The 17,090-nt window shown below is 41.9% G+C and overlaps 1 protein-coding gene across 1 annotated transcript in view; it reads left to right on the top strand.

Annotated features, from left to right (window-relative positions):
* Window positions 1-748: 748 nt before the first annotated feature.
* TNRC6B (trinucleotide repeat containing adaptor 6B) overlaps window positions 749-17,090 on the top strand; it is a gene marked incomplete at both ends in the record, with an annotated part of 214,269 nt that continues 197,927 nt past the window's right edge. Inside the window, one exon of the mRNA XM_080706231.1 lies at window positions 749-793. Coding sequence (XP_080562357.1) covers window positions 749-793 — 45 coding nt within the window. The remainder of the gene's footprint in view (window positions 794-17,090) is intronic.

Genomic DNA, 17,090 nt, shown 5'->3' with positions numbered 1-17,090 from the left:
GTGCATGCTTATAATTCTAGCCTTTGGAAGGCTAAGACAGGAGGATTGGTGGTTTGTGGAAAGGCTCAGCTACTCAGTGAGACCCTGTTTCAAAATAAAGAATAAAAATAGGGTTGGGGGCATAGCTCGGAGGTCGAATGCCCCTAGGTTCAATCCCTAGTACCACAACAACAAAAATAAAAGTAAAATAGGGCTGGGGGTGTAGCTCAGCAGTAGAATGCTTCTGGCTTCAATCCTCAGTGTGTATCACACACACACACGCGCGCGCGCGCGCGGATCAGCCATTAGAGTGCACCTTATGTAACCTGTTGCAGCATCCCAGCTGGCACACCGCTTTGCTCATTGGGCATCCATTCTAGTAGGTCAGTGTCTATTGCATGAATCTTTGAAGATTTCCATGATCACTTCTGCCAAAAGCCACATAAGATGGGGAAAGAAATCTAGAATTACTGTGCCCATAAGCCTTTCCCAGTTATTTTTCTCCAAGGAGGGGATGATTCCACTCCACCACCCTCTCCCTTTCTTCTTACCTAAAACACATGCATGTATGTGTCTGTTCACATGCATGTGCATAAACCTGCACACCTCAGTTGCTTGAAGTTAATAGCACTTACTATGTAAGATTTCAGTGACAGAATTTCAATCTGAAAAAGTAAATGTTTGCTCCAAATGCTTTACATGTGTCTTCTCTTCTTACCTTTCAGGCAGTATTTGTGTTTCTGCAAAGTTTTGCACAGAGCCTGTTCCCATGCAAACCAATGAGGAAGAAGTATCGGAAGAGAGTGGTTCCAAGGTCAGTAACTTACTGAACAGTATGAAGACTGAGTAGAAATCAAACACACAATGGATGAGTGGATTAGCCATTTTGTTTGAGTTGAATTTAGAAATTAGATAGATTTAAGCCAGGCGTGGTGGTGCACGCTTGTAATCTCAGCATTTGGGAGGCTGAGACGGGGGGGGGGGGTGTCACAGTTCATAGCCAGCCTCAGCTACTTAGTGAGACCCCTTGCAACTCAGTGAGGCCCTGTTTCAAAATAAAGATTAAAAAATAGGGCTGGGGGTGTAGCTCAGAGGTAGAATGCCCCTGGATTCCATCCCAACTACTAAAAAAAAAAAAAAAAATTTAGATGGATTTAAATTAAAACCTAATTTAGTCTTAAGATTTTTCCCCTTCAGTATATGTTTTTATTATACTGCATGACAAATTTAAAACAAATTTTAGACTACATCAGAATTATGAACAAGATGGATGTGTGTAAAAAGTCTGTTCCATGCTTTGTATTTCGGTGATTTCGTTCGAAGGCTGTAACTATCTTCTGTATTTCAATCTTTTTAATAAACTTCTTTAAATCTTCAAAAAAAATAAAAAAATAAAACAAATTTTAACTGGAACCTTATTTTAGAATATTAGTGCTGTATCATTTAAATTTTATTATGAAAGTTTGAATACTTGTAAAAATTAAAACAAATCAGAACTATTTGAGGCCAAAAGTAAAAGCCTGTTCCTGTTCTGCTCCACAGAAGCAAACACTGATTATGTATAGACATTTTTCTATAACAAAGTTTTTAAAGTTTTTTTTTTGAGGGGGTAACTAGAGGTTCAACCCAGGAATACTCTACCTCCAAGCCACATCTCCAGCCCTTTTTATTTGGAAACAGGATTTCCTTATTTTGCAGAGACTGGCCTCAAACCTGAGGTCCTCTTGTTTTAGCCTTTCAGGTACTGAGATTACAGGCATGTGCCATTACACCCAACTAATTTAGTATATTTTCTGAATTATATTTAATCAACACAATCATCTATAGATTATACAGAAATAAGACTTCTCAAAGTACCATGCCACAGCGATAATATTCATTTATACAACAAATGTGTTGAGAACTAATAACTGTCAAATGTTGTTTTATCATAGTTTCTCAACTTCTGGAGACACCACAGGGTAGGGTGGGTGGATGTTGGACCAGGGGCAGGAGTTTGGAGCAGTTTGGAGGCCTTGAATAAAGTAAGGGGGTGGTGGGCCAGGGGGATTGCTAAGTAACTTTTTTTTAAGCCAGTGAGCTTGGGAATCTACAAATGAGAGCCATTGAGACCTGGAGTCTCATGGAAGGTTTCACAAATTGCTGTACCAGCACATACCACAAAGACAGGCACAAACACTCAACCCAAGAGCCTCCCCTACCCCGGGGTTTCTGAGGTACACACCCTTCCCCAAGATCCCAGTTTATTATTTTATAATAAAATACAGTGTTAATACTGGATTTTATGATCCCCTGACTAATAATCCATTCATGCTGGGTGGGGTGGTGCACTCTTGTAATCCCCAGCATTGGAGGCTGAGACAGGAAGATCACAGGTTTGCGGCCCATCTCAGCTACTTAGTGAGTCCCTCTGCAAATTAGTGAGACTCTATTTTAAAATAAAGAATAAAAAATCGGTCCGTGGGTGTCACTCAGAGGTAGAATGCCCCTGGTTTCATTCCTCAGTACCATAATAAATAAAAAAAAAATCCATTCTCCCCCTGGAAAGCTAAGTTGTAATTGGAAGGTTTCTTGGTAAATATGTGATTGGATCAATATAGAGCATTTAATTGTGCTGTAAACTCAGATTTTACTTTCATTTTGAAGAGGAGACTAGTTTTCTTGACTTTTCAGTTGTTTGTTTTTTTTTTGGCACTGGGGATTGAACTCAGGGGCATTCTACCTCTGGGCTACACCCCCATCCCTATTTTTTTTTTTTTTTTTTTGGTGGTACTGGGCGTGTAACCCAGAGGCTTTCTACCTCCGGGCTATACTCCCAGACCTATTTTATATTTTATTTGGAAACAGGGTCTCACTAAGTTGCTGAGAGCCTCACTAAGTAGCTGAGGCTGGTTTCGAACCTGCGCGATCCTCCTGTCTCAGCCTCCTAAGCGCGGGGATTACAAGCGTGCGCCACCACGCCCGGCTTGAACCCAGGGGCTTTTCTACCTCTGGGCTATATTCCCAGACCTATTTTTATACTTTATTTGGAAACAGGGTCTCACGTGGAAACAGGTCTAAGTTGCCGAGAGCCTCATTAAATAGCTGAGGCTGGCTTTGAACCTGTGTGAGCCTCCTGTCTCAGCCTTCTAAGTGCTGGGATTACCAGCGTGCACTACCACGCCCGGCTCCCAGCCCTATTTTTAATTCTTTATTTTGAAACAGGGTCTCACTGAGTTGCAAAGGGCCTCACTAAGTAGCTGAGGCTGTCTGCAAACCTCCATCCTTCTGTCTCAGCCTCCCAGGTGCTGGGATTACAAGCATGTGCCACCATGCCCAGCAGATTTTTCAGTTATTTAATAGTTTTATTAGTTAAAAATCTATTAGGCTAGCCAGGTGTAAGGCACATACTTGTAATCCCACTACTTGGGAGGCTGAAAGAGAAGTATCTCAAGTTTCAGGATAGCCTCAGCAAGTTGTGAGACACTCATCAACCTAGCAAGACTCTGTTTCAAAAATAAAAATAAAAGCTGGGTGTGGTGGTGCACACTTGTAATACCAGCATTTGGGAGGCTGAGACAGGAGGATCGTGGTTCACAGATATCCTCAGCTACTTAGTGAGGCCCCCTGTAACTTAGTGAGACCCTGTTTCAAGATAAAGAATAAAATATAGGGCAGGGGGTGTAGCTCAGAGGTCAAATTCCCCTGGGTTCCTTCCCCAGACCAATAATAATAATAATAATAATAATAATAATAATAATAATAATAATAATAATAGGGCTGGGGTGTAACTCAGAGGTAGAATGTCCCTGAGTTCAATCCCCAGTACAAAATAAATCAGTTAGGCTAAGAGTAAAGAGCATCCTTTTTCTACCTGCATTAAGTAGATGCTTCTATTATTAGAAATTAGATTATGCCAGGCATGGTGGCGCACACTTGTAATCCCAGCATTTGGAAGGCTGAGACCAGAGGATCAAGGTGCGCGGACAGCCTCAGGTTCGCGGACAGCCTCAGCTACTTAGCGAGGCTCTCTGCAACTTAGTGAGACCCTGTTTCAAAATAAAGAATAAAAAATAGGGCAGGGGATGTAGCTCGGAGGTAAAATGCCCCTGGGTTCCATCCTCAGACCTGCAAAAAAAAAAAAAAAATTAGATTATAATTTCAATCTTAGTTTAATTCAGGTTTTTGTTTATCTTCCCTATGTTTCTTTTTAAAAAATATTAATGCATAAATTTATCATAGTATTATGGTAACATAATTTGTTGATATCTGTGAGCAAAAAGCAGTCAAGAGCCGGGTATGGTGGCACATGCCTGTGACCCTTCCACTCAGGAGGGAGGCTCAAGGAGGAGGATTGCAAGTTCAAGGGCAGCCTGAGCAACCTAGTGAGACCCTGTATCAGAGTAAAAGAATAAAAATAGCTGTAGCTGTAGCTCAGTAAAAGAGCATTTACCTAGTGTGCTCGAGGCCCCAGGTGTGTCTGTCCTCAGTACTGCAAAAAGAAAGGTACCCAGTTTTGAGGGCAAGTGGGGAATTTTTTTAAAATAAAACATAGTGGTTTTGAGCTAAGTCTGTTTTTTTAAATAAATAATTCTTAAGCATGTGCTATCAGGGAATATAACAATTAAACAAAAAGGCATGGTTCCTACTCTCAAGGAGGTTACATTTTAAGAAAAGACTCAAAAAATATATCTAAAGATAATAATTACAATTAGATTATGTACTGTGAAGAAAAAGAAGAAAGCCACAATATAGGGTCACCGGGAAGACAAGGTTAGGCTAAACAAGGAGGGGCCTCTGAGAAGGGACATTTCCGCTGCCAGCTAAAAGGACAAGGGAGCCAGCTACAGCAAGAGCTGGGGAAACAGGTTCTAGACAGAGGAACCTGCTCGGGCCTCAGCCTCTTCCAAGGGCTGTCAGAAGGCCACAAAGAGACAGCAGACTAAGAGGGAGGCAGAGCCCTCGCCCACGAAAGCTCAGGTGTGAAAGGTGAGCTTATCCTCAGTCAGGGAAGCTATTGACACCTGTTCCTTTGGGGAGAAACAAGATCCATGTGCTTTGAGAGATCTCTGTGTGCGCCGGCTGGAGAGGGCTGGAAAGAGGCAGGAGAGAAGCAGGGAGCTGGGTGAGAAGGCACCTGCAGCTGTGCAGGTGACAGAGGGCGATGGTCCTTGAGTGGAGGCAAGACAGAGCTGAGGTGTATTTTGGAGCTAAAACTTTCTTCATCTCAGGATGAAGTACTTTGACATGAGTGAAAGGAAGAGGGAGCAAGCGTGGTAGCACACACCAGTACATGTGAGGCTAAGACAGGGGGATCTCAGGTACCAGGACCCACTCAACATCTGAGTGAGACGGTGTATCAAAATAAAAAATAAAAGGTAGGTGTGGTGGCCCTAATCCCAGTACTTGGGAGGCTGAGACAGGAGGATCCAGGTTTGTGGACAGCCTCAGCTACTCTTTGTGTGTGTGTGTTTGGGGGGGGGGGATCTGGGGATGGAACCCAGGGGCATTCGACCTCTGAGCTACACCTCCTGCCCTATTTTTTTTATTCTGTATTTTGAAACAAGGTCTCACTAAGTTGCAGAAGGCCTCACTAAAGAGCTGAGGCTGTCTGCTAACCGCTATCCTCCAGTCTCAGCCTCCTAAATGCAGGGGTTACAAGTGTAGGCTACCATGCCTGGCAGCCTCAGCTACTTAGTGAGGCCCTCCACAACTTAGACCCTGTTTCAAAATAAAGAATAAAAAATAGGGCAGGGGGTGAAGTTCAGAGGTTGAATGCCCCTGGGTTCCATCCCCAGACCCACACAAACAAACAAACAAACTGGGTGTGGTGCACATACTTTTAATCCCAGTACCTGGGAGGCTGAGATGGAAGGATCACAGTTTATGACCATACCCAGCTACTTAGTGAGGCCCTCTGCAATTCAATGAGACCCAGTTTTAAGCTAAAGAATAAAAAAATAAGGCTGGGGGTATATCTTGGAGGAGAAATGCCCCTGTGTTCCATCCCCGGTACCGAAATAAATAAATAAATAAATAAATAAATAAATAAATAAATAAATAAATATGAAAAGAAGGGCTTGGGGTAATAACTTAGAGGTAGAATTTTGCCAGGTGTGGTGGCACATGCCTGTAATTTCTTGGGAGGCTGAGACAGGAGGATTGCAGGTTGAGGACAGCCTCAGCAAGTAGTAAGACTCTCATCAACCTAATGAGATCAAGTTTCAAAAAATAAGAAAATCAGACTGGGAATAAAAGGTAGGCCACCTCTGCATTCAAACCTCAGTAAAACACACACACACACACACACACACACACACACACACACACACACACACGTAGAACATACCAACTGCCAAGAAGTTAATAATTGAGAAAAGGCACCTGAATTTGTTTTTTTAAAGAAGTGAAAGAGCATGATTTCCTGTGCCTGGAGCCCCAGCACTTGGGAGGCTGAGACAGAAGGATCACTTGAGGCAAGGAGTTTAAGGCAGCCTGGGCGACACAGCAAGGCTGTTTTGTTTGTTTGTTTGTTTGTTTGGCAGGGGGAGGGAGAAATAATTAAAGGGAAAGGACACAGAAAAATTTTTAGGATGATGGAGATGTTCTGTGTCTGATGGGGTACTGCAATTGACAATTAAAATAAAAATTACATTATAATGTAAATAAGGTTTTATTTGGTGAAACTTTTTTTTTCTTTTCAGTACTGGGGATGGAACCTAGGGGCATTCTACCTCTGAGCTATACCCCCAGCCCTATTTTTTATTCTTTATTTTGAAACAGGGTCTCACTAAGTTGCAAAGGGCCTCACTAAGTAGCTGAGGCTGTCCTCAAACTGCGATCCTACTGCTGGGCGTGGTGGCGCACGCTTGTAATCCCCGCGCTTGGGAGGCTGAAACAGGAGGATTGCACGGGTTCGAAGTCAGCCTCAGCTGCTTAGTGAGGCTCTCAGCAACTTAGACCCTGTTTCCAAATAAAATAGAAAAAGGTCTGGGAGGATAGCCAGGAGGTAGAAAGCCTCTGGGTTCCACCCCCACTACCACCAAAAACAAAAACAAACAAACAAAAAAAACGTGATCCTACTGTCTCAGCCTCCCAAAGCTGGGATTACAAACATGTGCCACTAAGCCCGGGCTATCTCGTGAAACTTTAAGATAATAATTATGGAATAGGGGTTTAGGAATTGGTGAAACAAGAATTACAGCCTGGAGGTGTAGTTTACCAGAAGAGGAGCTGCCTATCATACACAAAGCCCTGAGTTCAATCCTTAGCACCATAAGAGAAAGAAAGAAAAAGAATGGTAGACTATGAGCAATCCATAGCTTAGTGATAGGTACAGAGAGGGTCTATTTGTATTTTTGTGTATGTGTAAAAATTTCCGGCGTATTCATTTCGAGTCACCCTCTCATGTCATTTTGGCATGGGGCTGTATTTCTATTTTCTGTATTTCTTTTTTTTCTTTCTTTCTTTCTTTTTCTTTTTTTTTTTTTTTTTTTTTTTTTTTTGGTGGTACTGGGGGTGGAACCCAGAGGGTTTCTACCTCCAGGCTATACTCCCAGATCTATTTTATATTTTATTTGGAAACAGGATCTTACTAAGTTGCTGAGAGCCTCACTAAGTAGCTGAGGCTGGCTTTGAACCTGTGCGATCCTCCTGTCTCAGCCTCCCAAGCGCGGGGATTACAAGCGTGCATCACCACGCCCAGCTTTGTATTTCTATCTTTTAATAAACTTCTTTAAATCTTCAAAAAAAATTTTCCATTATATTAAGGTTTTTTGTTTTGTTTTGGTGGTACTGGGGGTGGAACGCAGGGGTATTCTACCTCCAAACTACACCTCTAGCCCTATTTTTCCTTGCTTCCTTCCTTCTTATTTATTTATTTATTTATTTATTTATTTATTTATTTATTTATTTATCAGTACTGGGGATTGAACTCAGGGGCATTCTACCTCTGAGCTACATCCCCAGCCCTGTTTTTTATTCTTTTATTTTGAAACAGTGTCTCACTGAGTTGCAAAGGGCCTCACTAGTAGCTGAGGATGTCTGTCAACTATAATCTTCCTGTCTCAGCCTCTCAAATATTGGGATTACAATGGGCCACTATGCCCTGCTTTTTTATTCTTTATTTTAAAACAAAGTTTTACTAAGTTGCAGATGGCCTCATTAAAGTAGCTCAGGCTGTCCTGAACCTTCAATCCTGTTTTAGCCTCCCAAGTATTGGGATTACAGGCCTGTGGCAAGCCCAGCTAGAAAGGTATTTATTTATTTATTTATTTATTTATTTATTTATTTATTTATTTATTTATTTATTTATTTTGGTGGTACTATGAATGGAACCCAGGGGCTTCTACCTCTGGGCCATACTCCCAGATCTATTTTTATATTTCATTTGGAAGCAGGGTCTCACTAAGTAGCTGAGGCCGCTTAAAACCTGCAAGATCCTCCTGTCTCAGCCTCCCAAGCACTGGGATTATAAGCATGCCCCATCACACTTAGAAAGGTTTTTTTTTTTTTTTTTTCCCTTTAATCCAGGTGTTCTTTATTTTTTGTGCTTTTATTGGTGCATTATAGTCTCACATCATACTGTAAATCATGTTGACAATGACATTACATGCACACATTGATCCAAGTGTTCTTTACTCAGAATTTACCTAAATATGTACAAAGATACATATACAGATATGTTCATGGCAACAGTGACAATGAAACAATGAACATGACTGTGATGTCCATTTATAGGGATTAAACCAGTTTATTCACATTATGGAATGTTACATGTTACTTTATTTGTGTGTGTGTGGTACTGGGGGTGGGGGGAAAACCCAGGGTTTTTTCTACCTCTGGGCTATACTCCCAGACCCATTTCCATATTTTATTTGGAAACAGGGTCTCACTGAGTTGCTGAGAGCCTCACTAAGTAGCTGAGGCTGGCTTCAAACCTGTGCAATCCTCCCGTCTCTGCCTCCCAAGTGCTGAGATTACAAGCGTGCGCCAACACGCCCAGCTACACATTACTTTAAAACTCAGTAGATTTGTGTGTGTGTGTGTTTGTTTTTTTTTTCTTTTTTTCTTTATTTTTTAAACAAATTTTTTATTGAAAGTAAATGGTATATATTTAAACTATACTTGGTGCATGGTGGCGCACGCTTGTAATCCCCGTGCTTGGGAGGCAGAGACAGGAGGATCGCACAGGTTCGAAGCCAGCGTTGCTGGCTTAAGAGACCCTGTTTCCAAATAAAAATACAAAAATAGGTCTGGGAGTGTAGCCCGGAGGCAGTAGGGCTTCCAGGAACCCCAGTCAGTACCACCAAAAAAATAAAAAATAAAAAATAAATAAAACTCAGTAGATTTATATCTACTGAAAATGAAATTGCTGTTAGCCATTGTCAGAAATGGTAATACTCACCCTATATTTTACTTACTCCTGTAATAACCCTGCAGTTAAGTGAGTACATATGACTAATTCTGGCCAATGGGCTTGGAGACAAAGTGACATTCATCATTCTGGCTGAGACAGCAAAAAGCCAACATCTCAACTTGCACTTTTTTTTTTCTTTTTTTTTTTAATTTTTTATTGGTGCACTGTATTCATACATCATAGTGGGATACAAACTTTTGTAGACATACATGCACACATCACCCAGTCAGCCCCCACCCGATCCCCATCCCATTCTCTCCCCATCCCTCCTTCCCATGCTTGGCTTAGTGGTTGACATCTAGTATTATAGCAATTTATCCAAAATTAACAATGATAATCTCACAGAACAGTTTCATTTGTCGGATATCAAGCTTTTGATGACATAAAGATAACATTTCAATATTTCTTTTTGCTTTCTTTCTTACCAGAGAATATTTTTTTCTATTTTTTTAGGTGAAACTATCATATATTTATATATTTATTTTTCAGAAAAAAAATCTATCCTAATATGGAATATGGGTTCTAGATACCCAAAATTATCTTGAAAAAGAACAAAGCTAGAAGACATATATTTTCTGATTTCAAACCATATAAAGCTACAATAATTGAAACAGTGTAGTACTGTTCTAAAGGCAGATATATAAACCATTGGAGTTAAATACAAGCCTAGAGCTAAATTCTTCCCTATATTGTCAAGTTATTTTTGACAAGGTTTCCACGAACATTTGGTGGTGGAAATAATAATCTTTTAACTAAATATTGTTGAAACATGATAATTACATGGAAAAGAATAAAATTGGACCCTTACCTAATCCCATATACAAGTATTAACTCAAAATAGATAAAAGACCTAAATATAAATCTTAAGACTATAAACTTTTAGGAGAAAATCTGGGTCATAAAACCTCACAACATTGAAATTGGCAGTGATTTCTTGGATATGATTTCAATGGCACTGGCAACAGAAGAGTATACAAACTCCCTAAAAAATAAAAAAAAAAATTGTATATCCAAAGACAATGTAAACAGAGTTAACAGTTACTAATAGAATGGTTAAAATATTTCCAAATGCTATATCTGAAGGTATATTAATATTCCAACTAGAAATCCTAAAAATTAACAACAATAAAGGCAAACAATACCATTTAGAGATAGGTAAAAGACTAACATAAGTAATTAATCTCCACAGATAACCAATCTTAGTTGACTGTTGGATGGAAACTCTTGTTTCTCTGGTTCTGGTGTGTGTTACCTATTTCTTCTTTGTAGTTAATCTCTTTGAGTATTTTCTCTAGTGCTGGTTTTGAAGACAAAAATTACTTCAGTTTCTGTTTGTCATGGAAGCTTCTTATTTCTCCATCTAATTTGATAGAAAGTTTTGCTGGGTAGGAAATTTTTGGCTGGAAGTTGTTTTCTTTCAAAATTGGGAATATGTTACTCCAAGCCCTTCTGGCTCTCATGACTTGGTTTGGGAAGTCTGGAGTGATTCTAATTGGCTTGCCTCTGAATGTCACTTGGCCCTTTGTTTTTGTTGCCTTTAAGATTCTCTGCTTGGCTTCCACATTGGTCATTTTGACAATTATGTGGCGTAGGGATCCTCTTCTCCAATCCTGTCTAAAGGGAGTTCTATAAGTTTCCTGGACCTGTGTATCAACCTCTTGCTCTATGTTTGGAAAATTTTCTGCTATTACTTCCTTGAAAAGATTGTTGATCCCTTTGGTTTCACTTTCTTTTCCCTCCTCTATTCCAATTATTCTTAGGTTAGCTCTCTTAAAATGGGCCCATATTTCTTCAATGTCAGATTCATGCTGTCGGATTTTTTTTCTAAATTAGAAATTATGCGTTCATTTTTGGATTGCTCATCTTCTAAGAGCGAGATTCTGTTCTCCATGTGGTCTAATCGGTTGTTCGTGCTTTGAATTGAGGCCTTTACTTCATTAATTGCATCCTTTATCTCTTTTTGGCTCTCTCTGAGTTCTTTTCGAAGCACCTCTATTATTTCTACAGTTATTTTCCTGATTTGATCTTCTAGAAATCTCTGATTTTCTGTTTTATCGGGTTCTGATGTTGTGGGGTTGTGGTCGTTCATTGCTCCAGTGTTATTCCTCTTTCCCATGATTTCGGAAGTTTGTGCCTTCTGTGGGTTCTTCCCTTGGGTCACTATGGCTTCACTTAAGGTGCTCTGGATCTCGAGTCTGTATTATCTCAGACCCCACTACTCCTTTACTGGGTTGTATCACAGAGTCTCCGACCCAGGGAGTCGATAGAGGCTGCTTTAAACTATGGGTGGTGCCAGGTTGCACATTCTCCTATGGTGTGATATCTCTGCCACCGCCCCTCCCCCACTGGGTCAAGTCCCAGGAAGTACAGTACTGGGATTTCTCCTCTGGGGCCCGCAATTTGACTCACTGTTCTTGAGTTCGCAGATGTAGCTGTACTGGACTCAGTGAATTCACTGCTGCTGCCGCTGGTGGCAATATGGCGCTGCTGCCATGCCCTCGGCCGTGAGGCTGGCGTATTTTTTCTTCTCTGATTTTGATTTCCACTCTGAGTCCCTGCAGCGTGTGCAGAGCTCAGCCACTGGGAGCTTTAGATGCTTCCTGCGCCGAAAGATCCCGCCTGGCTGTTCCGCAGCAACTCACCTCGGCTTGCTATAGCCGTCCGATGAACTCGCCGCTGCCGCCGGCAGTATGGCGCTGCTGCCGCGTCCTCGGGCATGAGGCCGGTGTATCTCCTCTGTGGCTCTGAGCTCTGTTCTCAGTCCACTCTCTCTCTGGAGCCTGGTGATTTTTTTGTTTCTCTGCTGATGGTGTTTTCTGGCTATGAAAGGCGCTGATTTTGTGGTAATGGAGATTGGTTGTTAGCGGGGCTCTTAAGCCCCGCTTTTCTCGGTCGCCATCTTCCCGGAAGTCCTAGAAAGGTTTTTAAAAGAACATTATTGCCGGGATTGGTGGTGCACACTTGTAATCCCTGCGCTTGGGAGGCTGAGACAGGAGAATCGCACAGGCTCAAAGCCAGCCTCAGCTACTTAGTGAGGCTCTCAGCAACTTGGTGAGACCCTGTTTCCAAATAAAATATAAAATAGGTCTGGGAGTGTAGCCCGGAGGTAGAAAAGCCCCTGAGTTCCACCCCCAGCACCACACACACACAAAAAACATTATCAATGAGTGTGGTGGTGCACATATGTAATCCCAGTACTTGAAAGGCTAAGACAGGAGGGTCACAGGTTTGTGGCCAGCCTCAGTTACTTAATTGGGCCCTCTGCAACTTAGTGAGACTCTGTTTCAAAATAAATGAAAAAATAGGCCTGAGGGTTAGTTTGGAAGTAGAATGTGTTTGGGTTCAATCCCTAGTTTTTTTGTTTTTTTTTTTAAAAAGAACATTATCAATTGTGTTTTAGAGTGACATTTCATTATAGTATGAGGAGCAGAAACCATATAACCATATTGTTTGGGAACTGATCTTGGTGGTACACACCTGTGATCCCAGTACTTAGGAGGTTGAAATAGGAGGATCACAGGTTTGAGGCCAGCCTCAGCAGCTTAGCAAGACTCTGTTTCAAAATAAAAAATAAAATATGGTTGAGGAGCTAGCTCAGAAACATAATGCTCCTGAGTATTCAATCCCTAGTATAAGAAAGACAGAGAAAGAGAGAGGGAGGGAGGGAAGATAAATGGATATTGTTTGGGTTAAAGGGATTTATTTTTTTTAACAATTTTTTTTTTTTTTGGTGGTACTGGGGTTCCTGGAAGCCCTTCTACCTCCGGGCTACACTCCCAGACCTATTTTTACATTTTTATTTGGAAACAGGGTCTCCTAAGCCAGCGCGCACGGCTGGCTTTGAACCTGCGCGATCCTCCTGTCTCTGCCTCCCAAGCATGGGGATTACAAGCGTGTGCCACCATGTCTGGCCTAAACAAATTTTTTATTGAACATAAATGGTATACATTTAAACTATACTTGGTGCCCTCTCCCTCCCACCCCCATTTTTCCTTCCCCCTCCCACCAATGGTTGTCCAGTTTAATCATGCCATATTCATAATTTTACACATATTCGGATGTAGACCCTTATTAATCAAGTTCAGCCTTCCTCCTCTCCCATCTTTCCATTCAAACTTTGCTGATATTTCCCCTCCATTATCTGGAGTCCCACTGGTATCCTCTGTGTTTCCTAGTTTGGGCATATTAGAGGAAACATATGTACCTTCTTTTGTGCTTGGCTGGTCTCGCTTAACATAATGTTCTCCAGGACTTTCCATCTTCTTGCAAATGATATAATTTTGTTCTTCTTTATGGCTGAATAGAATTCCATTGTGTATATTTCCCAAAGTTTTGCTATCCATTGATGGAGATCTGGGTTGGTTCCATATTTTGGCCTTTACGAATTGTGCTGCTATGAACATAGGTATGCATGTGTTGCTGTAGTTCTCTGAATTCAACCCCTTTGGAAAGATACCCAGGAGTGGTAGAGCTGGGTCATATGGTGGATCTATTCCCAGCTTTAGGAATCTCCATACAGATCTCCATAGCAGCTGAACTAGTTTGCACTCCCACCAACAGTGTAAAAGAGTTCCTCTTTCCCCACATCCTCGCCAGCATTTGTTGTTGTTTGATTTCTTTATGCTTGCCACTCTGACTGGGGTTAGATGGAATCTCAGTGTAGTTTTGATTTGCATCTCCCTGATGGCCAGTGGTGAAGAACATCTTTTCATGTATCTGTCGGCCCTTTGTATCTCTTTTGTGAAGTGTCAGTTCAGTTCAGGGATAAAGGGATTTAAATGGTAAAATTGTAAGGGTTCTAACAATAGTCTCCCACTCAAGTTTTAGGAAATCTGGAAGCAAGTGGAGGAGAGAACAGCAGCAGAGCAGTATAAGTGGAAGGTTTCTGTCTGTCTGTCTGTCTGTCTGTCTGTCTGTCTGTCTGTTTTTGGTGGTACTGGGCTTCCTGGAAGCCCTTCTACCTCCAGGCTACACTCCCAGACCTATTTTTTATTTTTATTTGGAAACAGGGTCTCTTAAGCCAGAGAGGCTGGCTTCGAACCAGTGCGATCCTCCTGTCTCCGCCTCCCAAGCGCGGGGATGACAAGACTGCGCCGCCACGCCCGGCTGGTGGAAGGTTTTTAAACTGGAAGAGGTCCATGCCTATTTGAGAAAGTGGGGAAAAATGAGTGAGGGGTGTAGAGTGTAGCCATGAAAGGGCCCTCAGGTCCCAGAGCTTGGGGATCAGCTGGTGTCACCATGTGCCAGGGTGACACCTGAGTCCTTTCCCCCTGTGATCCTGACTCCTATTTGGTGGCAGAAAGTAGAGGTTATTGGTTATTCAGAGAATGAAAGGGAAAGTGGGGTTAGCTTTTCTCTGTATTTCTTTGGAAGTAGAAGTCATTGTGATCAGGAGAGAGTGCGGTGCACAACTGAGAACTTGACAAGTGTAGATTTCCTTCTAAGGAGAAAGATTTGCGATTGTAGTTATGGAGAAGTTGTTACCAATAGTTAATAAATAAGCCAGGTGTGGTGGTGCATGCCTGCAGTCCCAGTACTTGGGAGGCTGAGCCAGGAGGATTGCAGGTTCAAGGACAGCCTCAGCAACTTAGTGAGACCCTGTTTTTTTTTTTTTTTTTTTTTTTTTAAAGATAAGCCGGATAAGCCTGTGTGGCTCACCTCAGCAACTTAGTGAGACCCTGTTTCAAAATAAAAATGAAATAGGGCTGGGGAATAGCTCAAAGATAGAATGTCCCTAGATTCTATCCCCAGTACTCCCCACTTACACACACTGTATAGTTCATGAATGAATGAGAGGGGTCAGTATGGTTTACAAGATGGCCCAAGAATAGCGAGCACATGGAAATCAGGGATGCTTCCAGATGGGCAGGACTGCTGAAGACAGTCTTCTTGGTGCACATAAATATGATGTTCTCTGTAAGAAGGATCTCTGAAACTGGCATGTCATCCACAGCTTTTCCCTGGAGAGCAGTGTTTAAATTCAGAGATGTACTGGGAGTTACCTATTCTTCCAGAGTTGGGGAATGTAGATTCTGATTTCTTGAGTTTAGGAAGATTATTTTGCTTTGCCAGAAAAATATAACGTGATTTCTAAAAGACTGCTGTAAACTGGAGCATGGTGGTACATGCCTTTAATCTTACTATTTGGGAGGCTGAGACAGAAGGATCTCAAGTTCGAGAACAGATTCAACAAGTAGTGAGGCTGGGCGTGGTGGCGCACGCTTGTAATCCCCGTGCTTGGGAGGCAGAGACAGGAGGATTGTGCAGGTTCGAAGCCAGCCATGCTGGCTTAAGAGACCCTGTTTCCAAATTTAAAAAAAATATATATAAAATAGGTCTGGAAGTGTAGCCCGAAGGTAGAAGGGCTTACCACCAAAAAAAAAAAAAAAAAAAAAAAAAAAAATAGTGAGACTCATCAACCTAGCAAGACCCTGTTTCAAAATAAAAATGAAATAGGGCTGGAGGTGTAGCTTGGAGGTAGAGTGCTTTGGGGTTCAATTCCCAGTACTCCTGTACCCTCGCCCCCCCCCAGACTCCTGTAGGTAGATCACAGATAATTCTTGAGTTAAGTGTATATGTTCTTTTTATTATTCCTTGTTAATTGGAGGTGGTGAGTACTGGGAATTAAACCCAGAGTTGTTCTATCTCTGAGCTTTACCCACAGCCTCCCCACTTTTTGTGATACTGGGGATTGAACCCAGGGGTGTTCTACCTCTGAACTACACTCAAACCCTATTATTTATTTATTTATATTTTGGGTGGTACTGGGGGTGGAACCCAGGGGCTTTCTACCTCTGGGCTATACTCCCAGACCTATTTTTATATTTTATTTGGAAGCAAGATCTCACTAAGTTGCTGAGAGCCTCACTAATAGCTGAGGCTGGCTTTGAACCTGTGCAGTCCTCCTGTCTCAGCCTCCCAAGCTCTGGGATTACAAGCATGCGCCACCACACCCGGCTTTTTATTTTTTATTTTGAATCAGGGTTTTACTAAGTTGCAGAGGGCCTAAATTCCTGAGGCTGGCCATAAACCGGTAATCCTCTTGTCTTCAACCTCTCAAGTATTGGGATTGCAAGTGTGCGCCACCACACCTAGGTCTCTCTAGGCTGCTGAGGCTATCCTCGAACTTCTCATCCTCCTATCTTAGCCTCCCAAGTACTGGAATTACAGGTATGGGCCACCACATCTGGTCTTGTTAATTATGTTTTAAACATCCTTTCCTCCTTCACTTTCTCCCTTCCTCTCGTTAATTTAGCAAACAATTACTGGGCATTTGCTATGTGGCAGCAACTGTGATGGATTCTGACACAGAGCTGCCCTAGTGAACTGTAATTTGTTTTGTTTTTGTTTTTGTTTTGCTGGTCTGGGGATGGAACCCAGGGGCATTTGACCTCTGAGCTACACCCCCTGCCCTATTTTTTAGTCTTTATTTTGAAACAGGGTCTCACTAAGTTGCAGAGAGCCTCACTAAGTAGCCAAGGCTGTCCACAAACTGCAGTCCTCAAGTCTCTGCCTCCCAAATGCTGGGATTACAAGCCTGGGCCACCACGCCTGGCTCAAATTTATTTTTTTAAACTGTAAGTGTGTGTGTGGGTGGGGAGGAACCCAGGGCCTCACACGTTAGGCAAGCAGTTGACCACTAAACTGAGCTACATCCCTATCTCTTGTTAGTTTTATTTTTTTATTTATTTTTATTTTTTAATTTTTTTTATTT

The sequence above is a fragment of the Muscardinus avellanarius genome, assembly GCF_963383645.1.
Source record: "Muscardinus avellanarius genome assembly, chromosome: 11".
Taxonomy (NCBI): Eukaryota; Metazoa; Chordata; class Mammalia; order Rodentia; family Gliridae; genus Muscardinus; species Muscardinus avellanarius.
This window is presented reverse-complemented; position numbering and strand designations above follow the sequence as displayed.